At 28.9% G+C, this 24114-nt stretch overlaps 1 protein-coding gene across 1 annotated transcript in view; it reads left to right on the top strand.

The window, feature by feature from the left end:
* LOC123301174 (protein gooseberry-neuro-like) overlaps positions 1–24114 on the top strand; it is a 79999-nt gene that overhangs the window by 25163 nt on the left and 30722 nt on the right. Inside the window, exon 3 of the mRNA XM_044883907.1 lies at positions 19484–19595. Within this exon, the coding sequence (XP_044739842.1) occupies positions 19484–19595 (112 nt within the window). The remainder of the gene's footprint in view (positions 1–19483; positions 19596–24114) is intronic.

Below are 24114 nucleotides of genomic sequence, written 5' to 3'. Positions count from 1 at the left end.
CTTACGTCCAAAATCAATAATAGAAATGATCATGGGGTTAAAACTGCAAGGAGCCCTTTGCAGTTTTCGGCTGTACCATTAACGAGAACGAGGTTCGTTAATTCTGATTTGTACAGTTTTAAGAATTTCATAAATAGTCAAATTAAAATTTGTTCCATGACTAAATAAAATAAAAGTTAGGTACCTTTTACTTTCTCCCTTTTAATATTTAAATTTGTCTTTTGAAACTTTCAACATGAAAGTCTCCTGTGTTTATAATAAAGAATGAGAAAAAAGGTTGAATTCTGTAGTACCTAAGTTTTATTTTCTAAAACTTTGTATAAAAGTATAAAAATTTCAAAATTGACTAATGTTAATCGATAAATACATTCTCCAAAATACAAATAATAATTGAAGAACCTCTACATCAAAGGAACTTCTCTTTTAAAATTTCTTTACTACTTTTCCTAAATATTTCCTACATAAAATCGTTACGATTTCTTATATGCACTCGGAGAAAAGTGTATAATGAAAACAATGCTTAGGGAAAAATTTTTTAAAAATTTATTCAAACGATACCGTTCTTTGTATTTGTAGTGTGCAAAGTCATGGTAGGGACAATAAAATCGATGCCAGCGCTTGCAGTGAAAAATTTTGGCGATAAAGGAGGCTGTTATGTTAATCTTATAGAAAAATGTCAAATTAAAATTATTGAAAAACACTAATTAATTAAACTTAATGCATTAAAAATTGTGAAAATAAGAAATCAAATTGCACAAATATTATTTTTCAAATGTAAATTATCATAATTAATTATTTAAATTTTTGAGACAATAATATTAAATTTTCAAAGTCATAAATACAATCCATACAATTATATATGAATCCATACAATTCAATAATTAAAGTAGTGTATCGTTACCATGGAAACGCCTTCTATGAAACTCACGCGCGGTGCGAATAGGGATAAAGCAAAAAGCTAGTTTGTCATATTTCTCACATGAATGAATTTTATTTACTATAGTAGAGAAAAAAATTGAACAAAAGGGCAAAAGTGTTTACATGGAAAAAGATATAATTCGAAAAGACAAATCGATAAATTCATGAAACGTATGCTTACAGTAGAAAGGATAACATATACTCTACTTTACACACATTGCTCATACCTACTACTAGCTGTTAATCACAGAGAAATTCCTAGTTTGTTAGCCGTTAGAGGCACGTCCTCTGCTTCTTATTTGACTCCCTTAATTGCGGACAATTAACACTAAAATTGCATTGCCCAAACACTCATGATTATTTTTAGAAATTCCGGAGAAATTTCAAGTTTGTTGGTCGTAGGTGGCACGTCCTCTACTTCTTACTTGCTTCTCTTTAATTGTGGCCAATTAACACTCAAATAGTCAAATTGTATAGCAAAAACCGTCATTGTTATTCAGAAAAATTCCGGAAATTTTAAAACTTTGTTGTATATAAGCTTTTGTATGCGCCTACCCTCAATTCATTACCACTTAAAGCTATTTGAAAATATATCATAAAATATTTTCGTGCCAAGTCTGCTATTTTGGCGAATATCGCTATAGTTGAGAGTGACTATAATATTGGGGAGACAATCAATCGGGATAGATTTATTAAATTCCAATCAAACAGATTTTACTGTAACTTTATAAAGCATACGCTTAGTCTGTATAAAATAAAGCTTACAACGCCCAGTAACTGCAGTTATAAATTTATATTTAAATATTATTTATTGCTGTTGGTTATAAAATACTATACACATCATCATATCATAGAGTACAAAAAAGCATTTACTTATAATTCTTACATTATATTGATCGATAGATTGATTAGATAATGATATAAAGAATATTTTACTAAATATTGATAGATTATTATAATCTTACAAAAGGATTAATAATAATAATAATAATAAAAAGATATATTATACTTTGATCATTATCTAATGTATTTCTTCCTGTTCATCTTATATATTCATAATACATGAAGGTACATTCAAAATGTTCATTATACCATGTATATATGAAATATACATAGTATATTAAGTTTAGTTTTAAGTTTGTAACGCTTAAAAATAATGATGCTAGGAAAAAAATTTTGTCATAGGTGTTCATAAAATCACCTAATTAGTCCATTTCCGGTTGTCCGTCCGTCCGTCCGTCTGTGGACACGATAACTCAAAAATGAAAAAAGATATCGAATTGAAATTTTTACAGCGTACTCAGGACGTAAAAATTGAGGTCAAGTTCGTAAATGAGCATCATAGGTCAATTGGGTCTTGGGTCCATAGGACCCATCTTGTAAACCGTTAGAGATAGAACAAAAGTAAAAATTAAATGTAAAAAAATGTTCCTTATCAAAAACTAAACAACTTTTGTTTGAAACATTTTTTCGTAAACATCACTGTTTATCCGTGAGGGCGCCAATTAGGCGGAAATTTTATAATATGTACTATACTTGATTATTAGTTATGTGTGTGTCACATGTTTGTATGTGTAATGTGATAAAGAAATCAACACTGACTATGCATGGTATTTCAACAATTAACTCAGTCAATTGTTTGTTTTCACTTGTTTTAGACTAAAATTAATTAATGATTAAAAATGATCACTCTTCTAACAAAATTTAAAAAAAACCCGAAAAATTTTCCCGGTACGGAACCTTAAACTTGGTTTGAAGCATATCTTAGAACACTTTGCATTAAATTACCATTTTCCTTAAAGCCTTCTCCAAACTGTGCCGATTTTGAAGATTATCGCCAATTTTTTCGTTTTTTTGTATGGAACCCTAAGCCGGTAATTGAAACATAGCTAAGAACACTCTTCATTAAATTACTTTTCAAACTAAACAAAAAAAATCAAAATTGGTTAATTCGTTTAAGCCCTACCTTGCCACAGACAAACAGACACATAGCGATCCAACTTAAAAGACCCCTTTTTTAGTTCGGGGCTTTTAAAAATCAAACAAATTTCAAAAATTGATCGAGTACTTACATACAACATTTGTGTATTTTAAGACAAATATTTCTTACTACTTGATACCCGCCCGCTTTACTGGGCTTAAAAGTAAAAACCACTGCTTTATAGGCTCCATCTCTATTGATCTCACTTATTACCCATCCACAACACTCGAAGGGTTAATTATACACAGCTTATAATGTATGAACAGTTCTCAATTTTTTTAAGAAATAGTCATAATTCATTGAGTACCTATACCAGAAAAGATGGCCATGAATTGCTTTACATTAACTATTTAAAATCATTCAAATCCGTTCAGTAGTTTTTTCCTAGTCTAGCCTAGTCTTTCGGATAGTCCAGTCATTCCATTTTAGTGTATTAGATTTAGACAAAGTTTTTAGAATTATAATTTTATTATAAGTTTTTAAGAGCCACTTGGTACAAAAATATAAAGACATATGAAGTATTATTGGTACTCAACGACAAGAGGACTTGATGTAAGATTGAATACGATGTTGGACACCATCTTAGGGTATAAATATACAAACTTGTAAAAAGATTACAACTATTTTATAAAGCTCTTTCTAGCATTCTGTACCAAAATGTTATTACAGGCAGTAAGAATTTTCCCATTTGATCAATACAAATTTATAAAAGCTCGTACAAAGTTTATATGGAATTATTGGAAATTATTTAACAGATGATTAGGAAAAACATAATTAAAGGCCCACTTTCTCGCCTTTTCCTACAAGGGAAATGAAAATTAATTCGATTTTTGACTAAAATGAAGAATTATTTCCAAAGGATCCGTGTGACTAAAAATTTGTTTTCCATTTTTTGCATTGAAACAGGATAAGTATACCTAAGTGGGAAATGGGTTGACATAAGATATGTGCACCTATCACAATATTTCTAACAAAATCACCATACAAATTAACAGATTAAATTAAACTTCTTCAAAAAACTATTATTTTTTAAAGCTCATCGTTCATCTCACTGCTTTTCCTTCCATTCGCTCGAATTTTTAATTTGTACCTGAAGCCTTTTAATAACAGAACTTTAAGCCATCCACACTTGACAGTTTAACATTTAATCTTATAAAAAGATCTGATTTATAAAATATCAAAACGTAGGATACATACATTGTTACTAAGTATAACATGTAAATATTATATATTTTATAAATAAAATAATAACGTCTTTTTAGTGGTAAAATTTCACTTATATCTTCCATCTTGTGCAACTTATGTATATGTGTGCGTGTATATATTTGTTCTAGGACCAAGCGTTGTATTTGACGGTTAAGAATGACTGGAAATTTTGGAGGTTTTTGTCAGTGTACCCAACAACTTTTTGGAGACTTTGGTGTGCATAGGGTAGCGGGTTTGATTCCCGCCGTCAAAACAAAAATTAATTTATTCAATATTTGTGATGGGCTGATTTAGGGCATGTTCTATGCATGAAGGAGGTATACTTAGCCTCCCAAAATTGAGGAGCTGAACTAATCGGCAGAATAGGTAGGAAAACACATACATGGTATCATAATGGGCCATACGGTCTAAGTGTGTCGCTCGTGGACAGCCATGATATCCTAACCTAACCTAACTTATCCTACAACATTAAAAAAAATACGTTCCTTATGCCAAGTATTGATCTCAGTAACTTTTGAAGAGCACTCGCGTGTTTAACCTCAAAGCTACACGTCATTGTTCCACAACAGTGACTAACATGCAGTGCTTTAGGAAAGGTCAATTTTAACCCCCGAACTAAAAAAAAGGAGTGTTATAAGTTTGACCGCTATGTCTGTGTGTCTGCCTGACTGTGGCATCATAGGACTTAAACGGATGAATCGATTTTAATTTTTTTTTTTTTTTTTATATCGTTTGAAAGGTAATTTAACGAAGAGTGTTCTTAGCTATGTTTCAAGTATTAGTTTAGGGTTCCGTTCCCGAAAAAAATAAAAAAGTGATGACGATCTTCAAAATACTTTAAGGAAAAAGGTAATTTAATGGAGAGTGTTCTTATATATATGTTTCAAGTTTCAGTAATTTTTTGGAACCGTAGACCATAAGGGTCGTACTCACATAAACAGCTTGTTTAACTATCATCCTAAACAAGAATTTATTAACTTTAAGCTTGTCATGGCATTAAAATTTTTCAAGTTCTCATGGGTACCAATTTCTATCCATTCTGAAACGAGTGTGAAATATTACGCATGGCACTAGACTTGAATGTATGTATGTATGTATGTAACGTTTAATGAATGTACATTATTGTTGTATAAACTATAACCATGACGAAATTATAATACAAATTTTTCTGGGGGAGGTATATTTTATTTTCATATTGTTATTAACATTTATATATCAGTGAATATTATTACATTTATTATTTATAATAATATTATGTTTTTTTTTTTTTTTTTTTTTTTTATTTTTTGTAAATTTATTTATTCAGTTTTTTTTTTTTTTTATATATAATTCAAAACTATGTTGTTTGTTCATCAATAGGATGTTGTAATTTTATCTATTTGGTGCCGAATAGAGCCAGCTTCAAAAGTAGCCAATTTAGATACTTAAAAATATTCATAACATTAAATTCAAAGTTAAGATAACCTTCGATACAAAAAAGAAGAAACAGTAATCACATTCCTCTCTTTTGCATCGATAAATCGTATTATTCATTCTCATGGCTTTTAAAACATCGAAAAATGGTTTTCCCTTAGGAGTCCCGCTAAACTTAACAGATTTTCTTGAATCATTTTAAGAACACTTAAGAACACTTTTATTCAAATTACCTTTCAAATAAAAAATCTTAATAGATTAATTCGTCTCATCTTAATAGATTAATTCGTTTCTATTCCTTCTGACTAATGTACTAATGTATTCTCTTAAAGATGCAAGTGATTTGTCTTTATACTTTACGCCATTGTATCATAAATAAACATCAATTATACAACCGAAAGGCTTTGACGTTTAAAATTGAACACAAGGTTGTAAGGTAGTTTTTTGTAACATATGTAAAGAAAATATTTTTCTTTAATTTAATATTACCGCACTTTCCCGGGCGTCGGTAAACTAATATCTCCAACGAAACCAACATTATTGATATGTGCTGTTAGGACCACACAAATTGAATATAATTCGTTGGATAATTGAGTGAAATTGAATTCATAAAAGATTTTGATAGGGAAACTGGCAGCTTAAAATAATAAACTTTAAATATCACAGGTTTCTCTAATTACAATTCTTTTATATAACTTGTATAAATTCACTATGTAATTTTTAAAAAATCTCTAATTACAGGGCAAAACAAGTTTATTTCTGTCAAAAAGGCCCTATTAAAAAAGAATAATAAATATACATTATAAAACGACATTTAAAGTTTCTTATTTTAAGCTGCCAGTTTCCCTATCAAAATCTTTTATGAATTCAATTTCACTCAATTATCAATCCAAAAACCACATTGGAAAAGAATAAAAAACTTACATTATGTATAAAAAAATATAAGAACGTGGACAAACAGACAAAAATGATAAATCGATCGTATTTGAAAATATTAATCTCTTTGTCTAGAGCTCGTATAGCCAAACTAAGAGATAAGCGATAATGCAATTGGCATGTATCCAAGAGGTCCGGGTTCGAGTTTTTTTTTCAATTCTCATTAATTAATTAAATTTGCTGCGTTAGAAAATAAGAAACGATTATATACATAAATAATATTTTTTAAATGTAAATTACCATAATAACTTATTTAAATTTATTAGAAAATAGTATTAAATTTTCAATGTAAACCTATATGAAATCCATAGACTTATATGCCTATTCAATAAATTGTATTAATAAGATAGTATGCCGTTACTATGGTAATGAAATAAAATTAATGAACGGAGGGTATAATTTAAAATTGTTGATCAGATTTTCACAAAATATACTTGTCAACCATCTCAATTAAATCAGCTGTAACTTAAGAGCTACGATTCCACCGAGTGAAAACATACGTATAGCCTGTGTTTTTGATCTTATGTACCAATAATATCAAAATAATTATTTTGAGCTTATTGTTAGACAAAATACTAAATCAGCCTTGACATTTCAAGTAAACGATTTTAATATATTCTATATCAATTATAACGTCTACTACGAAATAGTTATAGTAATTCGAATTCGATAAATGTCTGGAATAGGTTTTCATTAACAATGATATTTTCGTCTTCGAATACACAATAACTATTTTTACTTAGGAAATTACCACACTCATCTATCTTTCACATAGAATGACTTGTTTCTCCAATCTACAGACAAATACCTACATCGTCTATTCATTATATGTTTCATGAACATGAGTAAACACTTTCACAGTGATTGGCCTTTGAACAAAATCAATATTTAGAAGGTGATTGACTAATTTATATCTTATACTCATCTTGCAATGGTTTGTTTAAATGTGTAATTCTACATTAACTATCGAAAAATCAATTTTCGGTTCAGAAATTGCATCTCAACCCACGTTACGTCAATTACTTTAATTTTTGAAAAAACTTTGCTAATGGAAATTAGTAAAATAAATTTAACTAGCGGTACTTTTTTGTGACCTGTGACCTACACATTCTCATCATTAGGCTCCGATACCATAAAATCATACTGAGAACTCAGAAACAGAAAAATTTTAACTTGTCGAGAAAATTGCAATAATTTTATATTTAAACAAAATTTAACGTGATATATTTTAAAATTTAAACAGTTGAAAGTAAACTGCTGCTGATAAAAGTTTACTTAAATATAAATCAACTTTTTCTAAAAAGTCTCAACAATTTTAAGGTTTGTAATCGCTATGTAGAAAAATGCAATAGTCAATCTGCTAGGTGTGTTTACAAATCTAATTCACTTAAAACTATAATAAAAAGTCCAACAAAGTATTATAAAAAAATCATAAATCGGGGACAAAATTTAAACCTCAACTGCAGGCGAAAATTTAAATTCAACCATACCTGTTAGCTAGTAATGAAATATCATTAAGTTAATGTACAGATAAGAGCAAAGCTTGAAAAAATATAATACCGAAAATTTATGTGAAAGTAACGATTAGATATTTTTGTCAATAAAGAATAATTATATAAAGTAACATAACATAATCATAAACCATATATTTGTATTGTCGGCTTTCTTGAAAGGACCTTGTGCTACTGTTTATCGACATCTTTATTACTTTCAATTTAATTACTTACTAAGCACAGAGAAAACAATGCAAATAATTACGTTAGATTTTATTTGTAAGAGTACAATTACGATAGTTTTTATTTTTGTAAATGATTTATTCAGCATACAAAAGTTTATTTGGCATCTGGTTTAAACATCCAATTACACAATAAACATAGTAGGTGGTTGCGAAAGCCGTTGTTCAGTAAAATAATTAAACAAAAGAAACATTGATTTTTTATACACACAATAGTTATTTACGATACAAGTGGGATAAGAGAACTTTTAACGTAGGCATTTAAAATTTTCACAACAAGTGCGTATCACGATTGGGCAATCTTAGAAGTACCTACGTTCATAATGCGTTATCACACATAGATCGTACAAAACTTTATTTATCTACGTCTATAAAATGAGAAAATTAGCTGTTTAAAATTTGTTATTGAGAAAAGTAGTTATTGATAAAGCATTATCAAAAGTTACTATAATTACTAGTTTAGATTTTGACAATAATTCGGCTAATTTGATTGGTTGAAAATGCATGTGGTAATAGGTATTTATTTAGTTCTGCACTGACACCGCAGAAAATATTTTCTAAATTACTTCTACATGACGCTTGATTATGAAAACTGTTGAATCCAGCAAGACAAAACATCGTAAAATTAGCTCTAAGGCAATATACTTATTTATCATCCTGAAATTTATTGACAATAGTTCTACGACAATCTTTTATCTTTTATTCTAGAGCCTAAATGGCCGAGCGGTCTAAGGCGTTAGACACGGACTGTTCGTCTATCTAGACTCAGGTTGTGGGTTCGAATCCAGGCAGAGGCAGTGTGAACAATTATAATTAATGGGAGTGCAGAATTGATCACATTGTCGTCAAGTTAAAATGAATGAAGGTTAACAAATAATGATGTGGGGGGCCTCTGTTATAGGCGTATTTATCAGAGAAAATGAGGTTAAACCCCATTATTATTATTATCTTTTATTCTAGAGAGTCCTCGAGAGAACAGAGACCATGAATTCAGCAATTACAGTTGCATAGCAAACTATTATCTGAAGTATTACTAAAATAAGTAATTGTTAGCCTCTCTCTTAGATATTAAAGTTTTTTTTAAATGTTGGAAACATTTTCATTAAATTCTACTTTTTCTACACATAGGTACCACCAAACATAAATACGGACAATAAATGAGTGAGCGCTTCTTCAAAGGTTTACAACACTTTGATGTATTGATATACAATTTTAATGCATTAAAATCTTATGAAATCACATTGATTTCTATAATTTCATATAAATAAAAATCACATAAGATGTATTAAATGTAACGCCTTTGACCTTTTATAGGACACACACAAAAAAAACATTGTATACGGACTTTTAAAAAAAAAGTAAGAATAATTATTATTGAAAGAAATTTAACTGTACCCTATATATCTGTTTTTATACAGAGGAATAATATTTGAATATTATGTTATTCCGTATTATATTATTACATATAAATATTTCGTGCGGTAACAATATTATGTAAATATAGCTTTGGGCAGCACGCGCGCCTTCATCATACAACTTATACGTTTGTATACCTGAATACAAGAAGTTTATAAAAAATTGTAGTTGGATGGAATTTCTTTTTCGTTTGTACTCGATCGTAATACTGTCAAAGAGGTAGTTACAATATAATAAAGAGGTATGTACATCAAAAATAAAAAAATAATCACGTATCACGCTAATTATTTGGATCGTTTCAAACAATTGTTTACTCATATAATTTTCATTTACGTTGACTTCAAAGTCTTATTTCTTAACTGACATTAAGTTCACTTTAGAGAACAGAATCATACAATGTAATTGAAACATTGAAAATCCTATACGTTTCTCTTACAGGCAATGATTACTCTGAGCGTTCGGCAACAAATTCTATATTTTCAATAATTCGGAGTGAATAAAACGACTTTTGGCCACTTATACTCCGCTTAGCTCTATATTTGGTAACCCACAAGAAACATGAATGTAATTAAAAAATTTAAGGTATCCATACAATTTACCATGTAATAATGGTACGTCCAGTTGTTAGATTCTTGTATCTAACTTGGTATCACTTAGCGTATTTAAAACTTTACCTAAACAAATTTATCGTAATGTTTTAAAGTGGAGTTGGGTATAACAATTTACTCATCAGTAACCACTGATTTACGTTATGTATGACTTATTAAACAATGCATAATGTACCTCCTTGTAAACAGAGAGTCCGAAGAATCAATGTTTTTACTTATTTTGAAAATAATTTTGTTTTTACTTTATTATAAATAATACCATATTGACAGCCAGTCCTCAGCCCACCTTCTGTTAAAAAAAATTCTTGTTTCAATACAAATTTTTTCCAGTAAATATCAATATCTGTCTAATGATTCAAGGTACAGCGGACTCTGGGTTCTTCTTTTTACCTTATGGCATTGATTAAGTCATATAGAACGTTATTAAAGAGTTCGCGGTTTTTTATTGCAGAAATCGTTCAATGGGAGATTAAAGAAGAAAAAACCGCTGAGTGCTCTTAAATTAGAGGGTGAAAATTGAAGATAAAGGTGAAAAAGTATCTGTTTTAGTTTCTCTCATTCAATATCTCGTTAACTAAGCGAAATTTTATGCAAAACTTCTTGTAGAGAATCAAATTTTTCATCGGATTAGTATTTTTCAAAAATTAAAAAGAAATTTCTCATGCCAAAACAGTTAAAACAAACAGGAAAAAAAGATAAAATTTCGATTTTTTTTAGACAGTTGTCTGAGCAGATATAGGTATCGATATTGCAGACAAAAGAAAGTAGATTAAGTTTTCTTTCAAATGCTGAAAAATTTTTTGGTTCAAAATTGACTGAGATATAGCCATTTTAATCGGACTTTTTCTCGCATTTCATACCTCGTTCGCATTTTATTGTAAAAACTATTGTTTTACTCCATAAAAGAAGGTATTTTACGATTATTGCTTAGGAATATATGACATTAACAACAAGTTTGGAAGAATGGTGCTACTATATTTCCTCGATAGTGTTACCAAACATGATATAGATTCATCATCTATATCTTCAATAATGTCGTCTTCTGCAATATCAGCTTCTTTTACGTTATCACAATCAATCCCCATGCATTCTGTAAAGTATCCCTATTATATTTTTCTGATTAATTTATTCAACTAATGATTCCTTCAATATGTCAATATCTCTCTATAAAGTATAATATGTATGTGTACAAAATATTACATTAATATACCCTTTAATAGATAACTTTGATATTCATTTGCGGCATTTATACGTATATTTTATTATTGGTGTGTATCATCGATGTGATGATATTCTTTTACTCTTTGATTGAGTTCAGATACCGGCATTCATCATACATATATGTATGTAGTCTTTATGCCTGCCTGTCCAAGTATCTACCATACCCATCGATCGTTTTATCTGTTGTGATATGTAGTCGCGCTTCTTGTATATCACAATATATCAGAGAGATTCTTAAGACCGGATATTTTCTGACTAGTAGAGAACACAATAATAATGTTTAAAATTTGTTAAACCATTGGTTTTGGAAAAGAAAATTTATAATTTTAACTGAAAAGATAATTTTTATTATTCGTACCTCAGTATATATCTTTGTTTGTACTTCTTATTTCACAGCTCTTTGGTAATTATCGTCATCTTTGTATTATAAAGTCGGGTTTTCAAATGAGAAAGTTCGGGCTTTGACAACGTTAAACGGTTAAGTGGTCATGTTGGTCGAACTATAGCAGTTCGATTTGAAAATTATTTTAATTATTCTTGAGAAAATAATCATGGAAATTAACAATCTCGGGCAATGCATGCAAGATATGAAAATTGCTTCTTGAGGTTGAGTCTTAAATGCAAACAAATAAACATAAATTATAGCGTAGCTTATGCTCGGTGATATATAAATTACCAATGCATGAAAGCATGCTATTTGGTTGAGAATTATTTAGCTTTATCATAACTTCATAAAGCTTATTGAATATTTTGGTATCACTGGCTGTTAAAACTATAATCATTGCTAGCATCTGAACTTGTTGCTTCTTTTCAAAACTAAAGGTGACAAATAATTTAATCTTACGTCAATTGGCTAAAGTAATCGTGTGATTTACCACTATTAGTGCGGTTTTTGCAAAACGAAGATTGTAGTTTAGTTAAAGAATTTAACCAATTAATCAATTCAAGAGGTTTTTCAACGTAAAATTGAACCAATTCATATAAACAACATAAAAATCCAATCTTTATGAAAAGTATTCAGTACTCTCAGACCTACAATAAAAATATTATCTTCTTCATCGATGATGATATGTGGCTATCATCACAATGACTTCTTCACTAGATTGTATATGATAGTAATTCAATATTATATGAAATGGTACCGTACGCAGAAAAACGTACTGACAGCCTGAACAACGAATACACAGAGCATCTACATGTATACTTGGTGTAGTGGAACAATGCACTTACGTCAATATATAATTTTATTGATCTGATTTAATTACCTTATAAATACTTACAATCGATTTCCACAGAACTAATTTCCATAAAATTGTCCTTTTAGCTAAGATCAATTCAGATAGTGAATCGCATCTCCGATTAAGATCGATAGATTGGAAAACGCCCTGTCTTAAATTAAGAAATTATTGAAACTTTGCATGGATGGCCCTGATACGGACAAAAAAGGGAGTACGCTCACTTAGAATAGAAGTGGAAGAAAACATCATGTTTCGAGTGTCTACAAAAGAAATTAGTTAATCTTAGGCAAATACTCTCGAAGGATTTTTCCGAAAGCCTACTCACATGAAATGATAATCTGACCCACATTTATGGATTTATTTAAATCTCTACCTTAGATCAGTTATAGTTTATGCTATCCACCGAACTTTTAACCATTATTTCCTTTCTTTATATACACATAGCCATTTTGATTCATTGCCGTAATTTTGATTACATTATTTCCCGAAAATATATCAAGTGCTGGATGTCTGCCTTACTTACAAGGCCTGTATTTAACGGTATGTATTGCATATTTTGTTCGAATTGTGATGAAGTATACGATGTATGCATTGGACGATGTTTGCTTAACATTAAAAAATCTCAAAAAGTTTCATCTTCAGATATAAAATACAGATCAAAAATAAAAGCTGTAATTTTACAAATTTAAAATTTCGAGTGGAAATGTGCTGACCATGTGTCAGAATAGAAAGAGGGCTTTGGACTTTCAAGACCACTGTATGAACACCGTATATTTGTAAGGGGAGAAGAAGGCGCCAGATTAAACGATAGAGGGGTGAGGTTGTGGAATTTTCAGTTGATAAATGGATGCGTGAAGCCAAAGGTAGAGAAAATGATAATTATTAGGGGAGGCCTTTGCTTAACCAGTGGGATGATTATGACTCTTATTATAATCTTAGTAATAAACTATTTTCGGGCATATATTTATATGAACTTTCTTACTTATTTTGAGCTAAAGAATACGCATCAAAAATAGTGCTGTGCAATTTTCAAACATTTCAAATGTTGGACAAACTTGACAACAGACGTTCGGGTACATTTAAATATTTTATGTAATATTTGATCAATACACATCAGGTATAAATAAATCATACATATAGGATGTTACTATCCATATAAAGAGTTACATTATAGACTGTAATTCACCGTTGTTGTTGTTGTAATACCTACTAATAATGATTGTAAGTTAAAACTATTATTAAGATTTATGTATTTCTTTCTTTATAACAATACATACGTAAAGTTAAAGAAATGGAGAACATGATACAATAATATTATATGAACGTGAATAATTCAAGGAGGTATTATCTTTATCAATTCCTTAGGTATAGAATAGTATAGCATATGTAATTTAATTGTTTGTCCGATGTACTATATATGATCTTATATTACATGTATGATATGCGATCATACGTTCCTTTTTCCATTTTGTGCCCCAATGTTCCCAAGAAAATATTCGGGCCACAGAATTGTATCATTTTCAATAAAGACTAAACTTTTAATAGTTCGATAACATTAGACTATTAACAATTGATTTGAATCTACTTTTTGAAGGAGAGTATCGTTTAAAGTATTAAACTTCCTTTTTCAATATTTAGGATATTAAGGATATTTGCAAGAATTGAATAATACTAGGGATTTCAGTAAAACGTTATAAATACATTTTTTGATTCACAACGTTTCCAAAAATCACAAAAAATTCCTAGGTCAAATTGATGAATCAGATAGGTTATACTTTTCAATTGAATATTTCTATATCAGAAAATCTAGAGAATGTGATAAAAAACTATCTAAAATATTTAGACAATCTTTTAGTTTATAATAATACCATAAAAGTATAAGGGTGACGATGATATAAAAACAAAATTTTAATTTAATGATTAAAATTCGAAGATCCATCATTTGATGAACAGATACGACTATATATTTTCAAATTTATGTGCATCACTTGCACACAATATATTATAAATTTTTGTAGTTCTGTGGTATTGTTAAGCCAAAAATTACTTATTACTTGCCTACAAAGCATGTATTTCGTTTATATGTATGTACCGTGCAATAAACCCAAACTGTTTTACAATACTGTAGATTTCCAATCACCTTAAATTACCTACGCGAGAATTTGTAATTTGCGAAATTTTGAGACTTTTAAATTCCTACAACTTGAGAATATTAATTTCTCAATTGGAAGGTACTAGAATTTTAGATACTAGAATCCGGGAATGGTTAGTTTGTTTTTAATTTATCTTTTTAACTAAGTTCAAATAACAAAAAATTATTTTATATAAATATCAATTGTGCTCTGATCACTTTCACAGAATTTGAGAGAAAGATTTGGAAATCAATTTTGCAAACCTTACAAGACTAAAAATATAGTCTTGGGCTTCATAAGTACGGTTTTAGTGTTGGTCTGGATCTTGAATGTCTAGCGAGACTAAGACAAGAAGATCGATTTTGCTAGAAAAATTTTTCGCAATAACCATTGTTGTTCTATTTTAACGTGGTATTTTGAAAAAATTATTAGAATCATAGATCTTATCTATCATCTACTAAATTTTATTGTTTTTATTTGAGCTTATATATATATTTAAAAATTATTAGAGGTCAGGTTTATCGTTACGATTTAACAACAGGTTTACGTCTCGTAGTAACTTTAATATTTATCCATAATGTACCTAAATACACATGGATATAGAAAACAAATGCACTCTGATTTTAAAATGCGTAACAAAAAAGCCATAAGGTGGAAATAAAACCAGGAAAATTTACCAGTATCTACAATTTCATCAGATTAGATTACTATCTGCTATATGTATTAAAATAATTATTGTTTGATAAAATTCTATACATTATAATATTAACAGCATATTGTAATCTTAATTTACATAGTTTTAAGGTAGATAAAGAATTCAAAGATTATTGAAAGTGGAAATGACTTTTTCAAAAAATATTTTTGAAAAGTTCCAAACACAGAAGCATTTTTAAACGTTATTCTGTAGTGTATTCGTACTATTTAGAAATTATTTTAAACATTTAGTTATTTAGTCAAAGAAGAAGGTACTGTCGTCAATTTTTTAAAGCATCAAGCAAGCATGAATTAAGTGAAGTATAAAATTCCTTGTCATAGAAAATAAAAAATATTTGTTAAAAATTTATTCGAACATAATAAAAAACAAGGGAAAACAAGTGAGTTAATTATTGAAATACCATGTATAGACAGTTTTTATTACTCTATCACATACATTTCACACATATATTACTGATATTCCCATATAATACATACTATACAATTTGCGCATAATTTGCGCTTTCACAGGTAAATAGTGATGTTCACGAAAACATGTTTCAAACTAAATTTGTTTATTTTTTTATAAGGGACATTTTTTACATTTGAACTTTTGTTCTATCTCGGTTTACAAGATAGTTCCTATGGACCCAAGACCCAATTGACCTATGTTGCTCATTCACGAACTCGACCTCACTTTTCCGACAGACAGACAGACAACCGGAAATGGACTAATTAGGTGATTCTATGAACACCTATTACACAATTTTGTTCATAGTATCAATATTTTTAAGCGTTACAAACTTGGGACTAAACTTAGTATATCTTGGTATATTTCATATACATGGTATAACAATATCATCCTTTCAGTACTATTTTGATGTATTGTACATATTTAATTCACGTAAATCTTTATTTCGGTACATTCCATATGAATATGTTATTTTTCAATATAAGCCTATATCACCAAGTCTACAAAGTGGAAGTTTAAAACACTCCATCTTCTGTTTTTGATTCTATTTCATGTGAAATCCTCGCTGATAAAAAAAAATTACAAAAAAAGTCCTTCATTTGATTTCTGCATCTTTTGAAAGTGCGAAGATTGTATTTAAACAATTTCAAAATCTTCGAATTAAACATGAAAAAATATTACCCTTTCAAAAATTTTTAAACTTTTTATACATACCTACAGTAATAATATATTTAAAGTTAGTATTTTAAATCATTTAAACTAAAATCTAAAAATTAATTCTAATATATTATTATATATTTATTCAATATATCCACGGTTCTGCAAATTATTTTATACAACAGATGCAATGATGTTGGACTTCTTATATTTCAATCTAGAGTATATTAATGAAAACGGTTTCGAACTCACCAATTATAATTATCTAAATTATTACAATTATAATATTCAGGATATATAGTTTATATTTTCGCAAAATATCCAGCATGTAGGTATGGCTCAGTTCATCGACAAGATATCGTTTTTAGTTTCAAAGAAATACAACTATATTTGAAGAGTCTAACATTAAGTACTCCAAACATTTTTCATATCGTGGGGGTATTTGTATACCGTACTTAAACATTATATCTGACTGACAATTTTTATGTAAATCATGAAAACAGCTGATGCTATTTCGGTCAAACTTTCTTTCATGGGACCATTTTGTGATTTTCTTTGACATGTTTTTTAGTATTTCAAAAACTCTCTCCAATTTTTTATGTGGAATGTAAACCGCAATTTACATGACAAACTAAAAAACACCTATAATTATTCTATTATTCGAGATTTCCACTTTTGTAGGCCTATGATCTATTTCGAAAGTCGCCTTCCCTAAGGTTGTGAAAAACCCTTTGAAAGAGTATTAGCTTGTAATCTGAAAATGAAAAAGACTTCTTTAATACAAGCGTAGGAGAATTCAAGAAAACTGCTGTAAAACAGTATAAAGTAAGTAAAAACTGAAAAAAAACTATTTGGCAACGACCGCCAGCCAACTTTCACAACGACCGCAAAAACGTTACACAATATTGGCAGAGATTTCCACTCTGGTTAAATATTAACTATAAAGTCAGCCGTTAACAGTGAAACCTATATATGCATTCCACTCACTATCCTAAGCCAAATCAGCCGTGTATCAAAAATTTAGTGCTATTTATGTGTTAATTATTTGCTAAATTCCCGATTTTTCTGCTCAAGCCGTTCAGCAGCAATCAACGATTAAACGTGGTGAGGATAGCATTACGTCATGCTAGCCGCACTTTTAGGATGGGTGGGGGGGGGGGGTGTGGAGCTAGGTTGACGTGAGTATAAAAATTAAAAATATATTCGTGTAGTAAAAGTTAATTATTGATAAGCTAAATATATCAAGTTCCGCGTGATACGACACCCCTTAGGCTCTGCCCAGTACGTCACCGAGAGACCTTGGCTCATTTTCCTTGCCGTTGTGTAATTTTTTCAACTCTTTCGTCTATTTCTGATATATGACGTTTAACTATTTATCTATTGAAATGTATAATAGTAGTTTTGATTGGTGTATTCTATTGTATTGATTGAAGTGTTATATAACAAAAGATCTTAAACATTAATTTGTATTTCTTGACAATAGTAAAAAAAATAACTTTTTTATTTATTAAATAAATCAAAAACAATCTTACGCCATTGGCGTTTGTAGTTATTGGTGGCTTTGACATTGATTTTTCAAAGAGCGACGTATTTCAACTAGTTGATATTTTCCAATTTTCTATTTCAAATAAGTAATATCAAAAACTTTTATTAATGTACATTCTATTGTGTAAATGTTTATAAAGCTATTTGTTAGTAAAATATACAAAAAAAAGTGTATAGATACACATAAGTATAAAGCTATCGGACATTTTTTGAAATTACTTTGAAAGCGACTATAAAGACAAAAAATACAACAACGAATTGGAAGGTTCCAATCGATTCCGTATATTCAGTCAAACAAAATAGTATACTCATATGTATGTACATACATCACACTATTTTAAACCTTATAAACTTTATTTTGAGTCTTTTCAACTCAACTATCCACCGTTTTCCACCTTTATAGTGTGAATAGTCAAGACCAGACCATGCTTGCCTTTCTTTCAATGTCGTTGTAATAGTAATGTCCTTCAACTTGGCTGTATTAGTTATCCTTAGGTAGTCGAACGAGAGAGAGCTTTTAATTAGTGTCCGATCGAAACTGAAACTTTTCTAGGCATGTTAAAAATTGGTTGTTTATTGAAATTTGGCTTATTTTTTACACTTATTCAGACAGTTAACACGTGTTAAATCAAAAAACAATAATAGTGTTAAAATCAATAAAGTATCTGAAGATCACACACAATTAAATCATAGCGATAGCAGGCAGTTGTTTCAATGTTGGGTGGTTAAAATTAATAAAACCAAATCCAAGAACGCATACACAATACAACACATAAAGTCACAAGAAAATTCAACCGAACTGGCCGGCAAACTCAGCAGACACGAACTCACTAAAGTTAGCCGAACGACAGAATGCAGAGTTTCGGTGTGGCCGAAAGTTGGGTAGATTTTCTAGCGAAACCGAAACTGTTGATGAAACTAGTTTTTTGGCCGGAACTGACCGAAACCGAAACTTCGGTCAGACACTACTTATAATGGTTAACTTTAGCCCGACACGCACTTTATTGAATGCATTATTTTATTAGAATAACAAAAGAAGCAGATATTCATCAATTTAAGACTGACATCATAATTAAATATTTGTCACGCTCAGAACTTAAAAATCACGGCTCTCAATAATGCATTTGCTCAGTGTTGTTAGGACTACGTCTACATTTTTGGCTAGATGTAACTATTCAAAAAAATGTACACTAGCTTTGTATCTACATAAACACTCTTCAATAACTTTTATCGATTAGTTTATTTTTAGACTATAGCTCTTTTTTTGTTTTCATTTGCTAATATCTATATATTTGTTTGTTTGTTTGAACAGGAAGGCATTACCGATCCACCAAGTGTATCATCTATTAGTCGATTATTACGTGGTAGTAGAAAAGATGATCCTGATGGGAAAAAGGATTATACAATTGATGGTATTCTTGGAGGTAAGTGTTCACACAACAAATACCATTAAATTTTATATATAAATACTTTTTCCCTCTTTTATAACTAATTAAACCTTTTATTTTTAATGGACAATAGATACATGGGTTTATTTACCGAATATATATTCTGCTAATCAGATTTGCACTTTATTTAATTAAAAGCTTTTTTATAATATTTTATCATTTTAACACATTACCGCTTGAATATAAAAGTAGCAAAAAATCGTTAATTAAATTTTAACAGCTTGTATTTTTGTAAATAATACCAGAATACAAATAATTACATATAATTTTTTCATGCCTAATATTTTTTAAGAGAGTATCGCTGTCGATAGTTTCAGAATTTGATACTGCAATAAAAAATAAAAACCTGTTAAGAGAGTATTGCTGTCGATTGTTTCAGAATTTGATACTGCAATAAAAAATAAAAACCTAAATAAATTTTGTAATTATTCATCGCACAGTGGAAAACGGATTTGCGATCGAAATAAGTTAAATTTTGTATTTTTTTTTTTAATGAATTTTTATCTCATGTTCACTTTCAAAGTTTATATTGAATTAAAGACCATTTTGTATGAAACATTGAACTCAATAAAATTCTCGATATATAAGAGTTTTCTTCCACGAGCCCAGATGACAGTCTGTACTTACATAAATTTGATGTTTGGTAAAGCATTCAAAAATTTTCTGTGCCTGTGAAAGGGAATGCCTCGCTAAGCTACTGAAAATTACTATTGCTTAGGAATTTATTCAACAAGATATAAGAATTTATTCAACAAAATATAAAGAACAATAGAACAAGATATAAGAAGTGATTTTCCTAAGCGATCTTTTCGAATAGGCACAAGTGTTTTATATTCGATCATTTTCCCAAACATAATCACAAATTATTTCAAATCTAAAAAGTTCAAAAGTACGTATCGTTAAAACACATTGTTTTCCGACCAAGAAACATGCAATTAAACAAGAAATAGTTCATACTAGCTTGATACCCGCCAGCTTCACTGGGCTTAAAAGTAAAAACTACCGGTTAATATCCTCCACGTCTCTTGATTCACTTATCCTCCTTCCATAAAACTCGCAGGGATTGTTTTACAAAGTTAAAATGTATGCACAGCATATCAGAAGAGTATATCAGAAAAGATGGCCATGATGTGTTTGATATTTACTATTTTAAATTTTTACGGAAATCTTTAATTAATGGTTCAAAGTAATGAACCATAAATTAAAGATAATTCGTAGGTGGGGCAGTAAAATGTCAGTTTGACAATTTGTAAATTTAATTTTAAATTTTTTTAAAAATATATCTTTATAAATTATAGCTCACACGTTATTCTGATGTATGAGCTATATTGTTGAACAGTTTCATTCAAATCTGTTCGGTAGTTTTTGCATGAAAGCGTAACAAACAAACAAACAAACATCCTTACTTTCATATTTATAATATATAGGGATAAATTTAATTTATTTTTTTTGGTGTCACAACATTCATGTTTTTTATTTAAAGTAAATTTGATTTTAAATTGTCTTGAACACAAAACTGTTGTATTTATATTTTTTTAATGAATGATAACAGCATGGTCGCAATTTATGGATAATTGTAACCATATCAAGTTTCATCACACAAATAAAAAATAGTCAAACATATTTAGTGTTTATTAACCGGAAATAAATACATCCGCATATTAGAGTCATCTTTTTTTTTTATTTATTTTGTGAACTAATTCGATACACAACCCAAATTTTTTTATAAGAATAAAAAATATAGGTATATTTTTTATGATATAATTTGATACTTTAAATAATTGTTCATCAACTAATAACCTTTTCTCTTTGCCCATTCCTTTTATTTAAAAAGAGTTTCGATAACAAAGAAACAATTATTATGACAATTTAAAATGTAAGGGCGTTACTAATTATAATATGTCTTTTTATTTTATGAAAAATTTTGATTAATTATTATTCAACAAATATAAGCATATGGTGAAACATAGATAAACAAAAAACATTGTCTACTAACAAAAAGGTATGTAGTTGGATCGACCATACTTTGGTTCTATGTTCATCGTTTTCGTTTAAGAAACAATTTTTGAAATCCAAGCTCATTTATACAATTGTTTGGAAAATAGAAGTACATTTCTATATATAGAGAATTAATTGGAAAAAGAATGGATAAGTAGGAGGCATTTAACAAAATTAAGAAATTTAGTCAAAGTTGGTAGCCGTTATCCTCTAGATTGGTCAATTAAAAATTGATGAAATATTGATATATATAATTCATATAAATAAAAAACTAAATTTGATGAAATTTTCACGTTTATTATCAGGAATTAAATTATGTGATTATAAAACACCTATTCATCAAATTCTTAATACCTCGACAATATCTTTCAGTGAAATAGTTTAAGTTTTTCGAAAAGCTAAAATGAACACATATCTATATATTATAAATGCGAAAGTAAGCATGTTTGTTTGTTTGTTTGTTACGCTTTCCCACTAAAACTAGCGAATGGTTTTTAATGAAACTGTGCAGCAATATATTAATAAAAAATTCAAAAAAATTCTAAAATTTAATTTGACATTACCATAAATAACAGATTTCTGTAAAAGTAGTCATTTGACAATACCATAAATTATAGATTTCTGTAAACATAGTCAATATAAAATATTCCACGGCCATCTTATCTGATATACTCAATGAATAATTACTATTATACATTTAAAAAATAGAAAACCATACATATATTTTACCTGTGTAAAACAATCCTTACCATTATATCGAGTGCTATAGAAAGGGGATAAGCGAGAGCAATCTTTATAAATCTTTACTTTTAAACCCAGCGAAACGGGTGGGTATTACTCTAGTTAATAAATTAAAAACGTTATTTTCGTTTGAAAATGATCTGACCTTAACGACCATGAACATACTTTATTAGATCGAACCATAACCGTGCATTTTATGTCATGAAGTAATCCCCTTAGAACATTTTCGAGTGTGAACTTCGCAATACACGGATTGTCGTAACGCAAATAATACTCTGGCTAATATCAAAAACAGCTTTTACCATTTCAAATAAAATAACTACTTTAAAACTTTTAACGTTTTACAAACAATGTATAAAAAGCTAATTTAATCTTAAAAGCTTTTCTAATATAATGAAAATCAGTATATTGTGGAAGAGAAGTGAATGTAATGATATGAAAAAACAAACATAATTTCTAGATCATTTGTCAGAAGTCTCTTTTTATAAAAAAATTACATTTTTTGAATCAACAGCTTACATTTAAATAAAAAATTTAAGACAAAATCAATATACACAACAGCAAAAATAGAATTTACAAAAATAACACCTGTATGATTTTTTTTTGCCGAAATAATATTTCCTTTTTTTGTATTCAATCACACACATTTAGAGGGTATTTAGATCGACGGCGGTATAATAATCCTTAAACACACAAAACACATATCATATTATTAAAAGTCAAAACGAAAATGACTAAATTTGATACAAATAAACAAACAATGCCGCCCGCCCTTAAACGAACACGACATGCCACATATCAAAAATCCTAAGAATATTATCGTATTTTAAGAAGTATTAGTGTATAAATTGACGACAAAAAAAGTTAATACATTTATTATGTGAGAAAAAAAGTGTTCTAGGCTGTAGGGTATAAAAAATCGGTTTTTTTCTGTCTTTTTTTTTTCATATTTAACATCAGATTTTATTTTCAGGATTCAGTGTCTGTACAATCAAATTCATATGAAAATATGTTAAATTTTTACATACCTACTTTACACGGAAATTTGTTGTTTTATCAAATTTACTTAGCTACAACGCCCAGATATCTTTTTCTTGAGCAATAAGTCTCTTCAAAATTAATTTAAAACTTTCTTCTGTATTCATTATTATTCCCTTTGATTTACTCTTGAAAACTGAAGAGCTTTTTATAAAACTTTCTAGAAATTCAAATTGTATTCGTTTGAATATTCAATTTTGGACTTTGAGGTGTTGTTTATTCTCTTGGGACAAAACTAACAGATTTCAGAAACCTTCTAAAACATCATATAAAACATTGGGTTCCTCGGTCAAAAACATCATAGAAAACATTGGGTCTGTCTGATTTGTTTTTTTACTAATGAGGTATTTTTTAAATACATTGGTGCACTTTATCATCCGAAACCAGTGTATTGAGAAGAAATTTTCATTACATAGCATCTACAGATAATCCGTTTGGAAGAAGCTAAACTCGAAACATTATTTTAAGTACAAAGATTATTTCTTCTTTGAAGAAATGCTTTTTTTGTTAAATTATACTTTCTCGACTTCCTTGCGCTTCCACCATTTTAGTAAAAAATACTGCTTCCACAATCTGAGTGGACCAAGAGATATTCTCTACTAAGATATTTTATTGATGTTGTTAAAAATAAATATTGAGTCATCAAAATCCTGGATCTATCATTGAAACACTTTAAAAGGATAGAATAGCCCGAAATATTTTTAAAATTTTGTAAAAA

This window comes from Chrysoperla carnea, chromosome 5, assembly GCF_905475395.1.
Source record: "Chrysoperla carnea chromosome 5, inChrCarn1.1, whole genome shotgun sequence".
Classification (NCBI taxonomy): Eukaryota; Metazoa; Arthropoda; class Insecta; order Neuroptera; family Chrysopidae; genus Chrysoperla; species Chrysoperla carnea.
The sequence above is the reverse complement of the archived record's forward strand: the minus strand, read 5'-3'. Positions and strand labels throughout refer to the sequence as shown.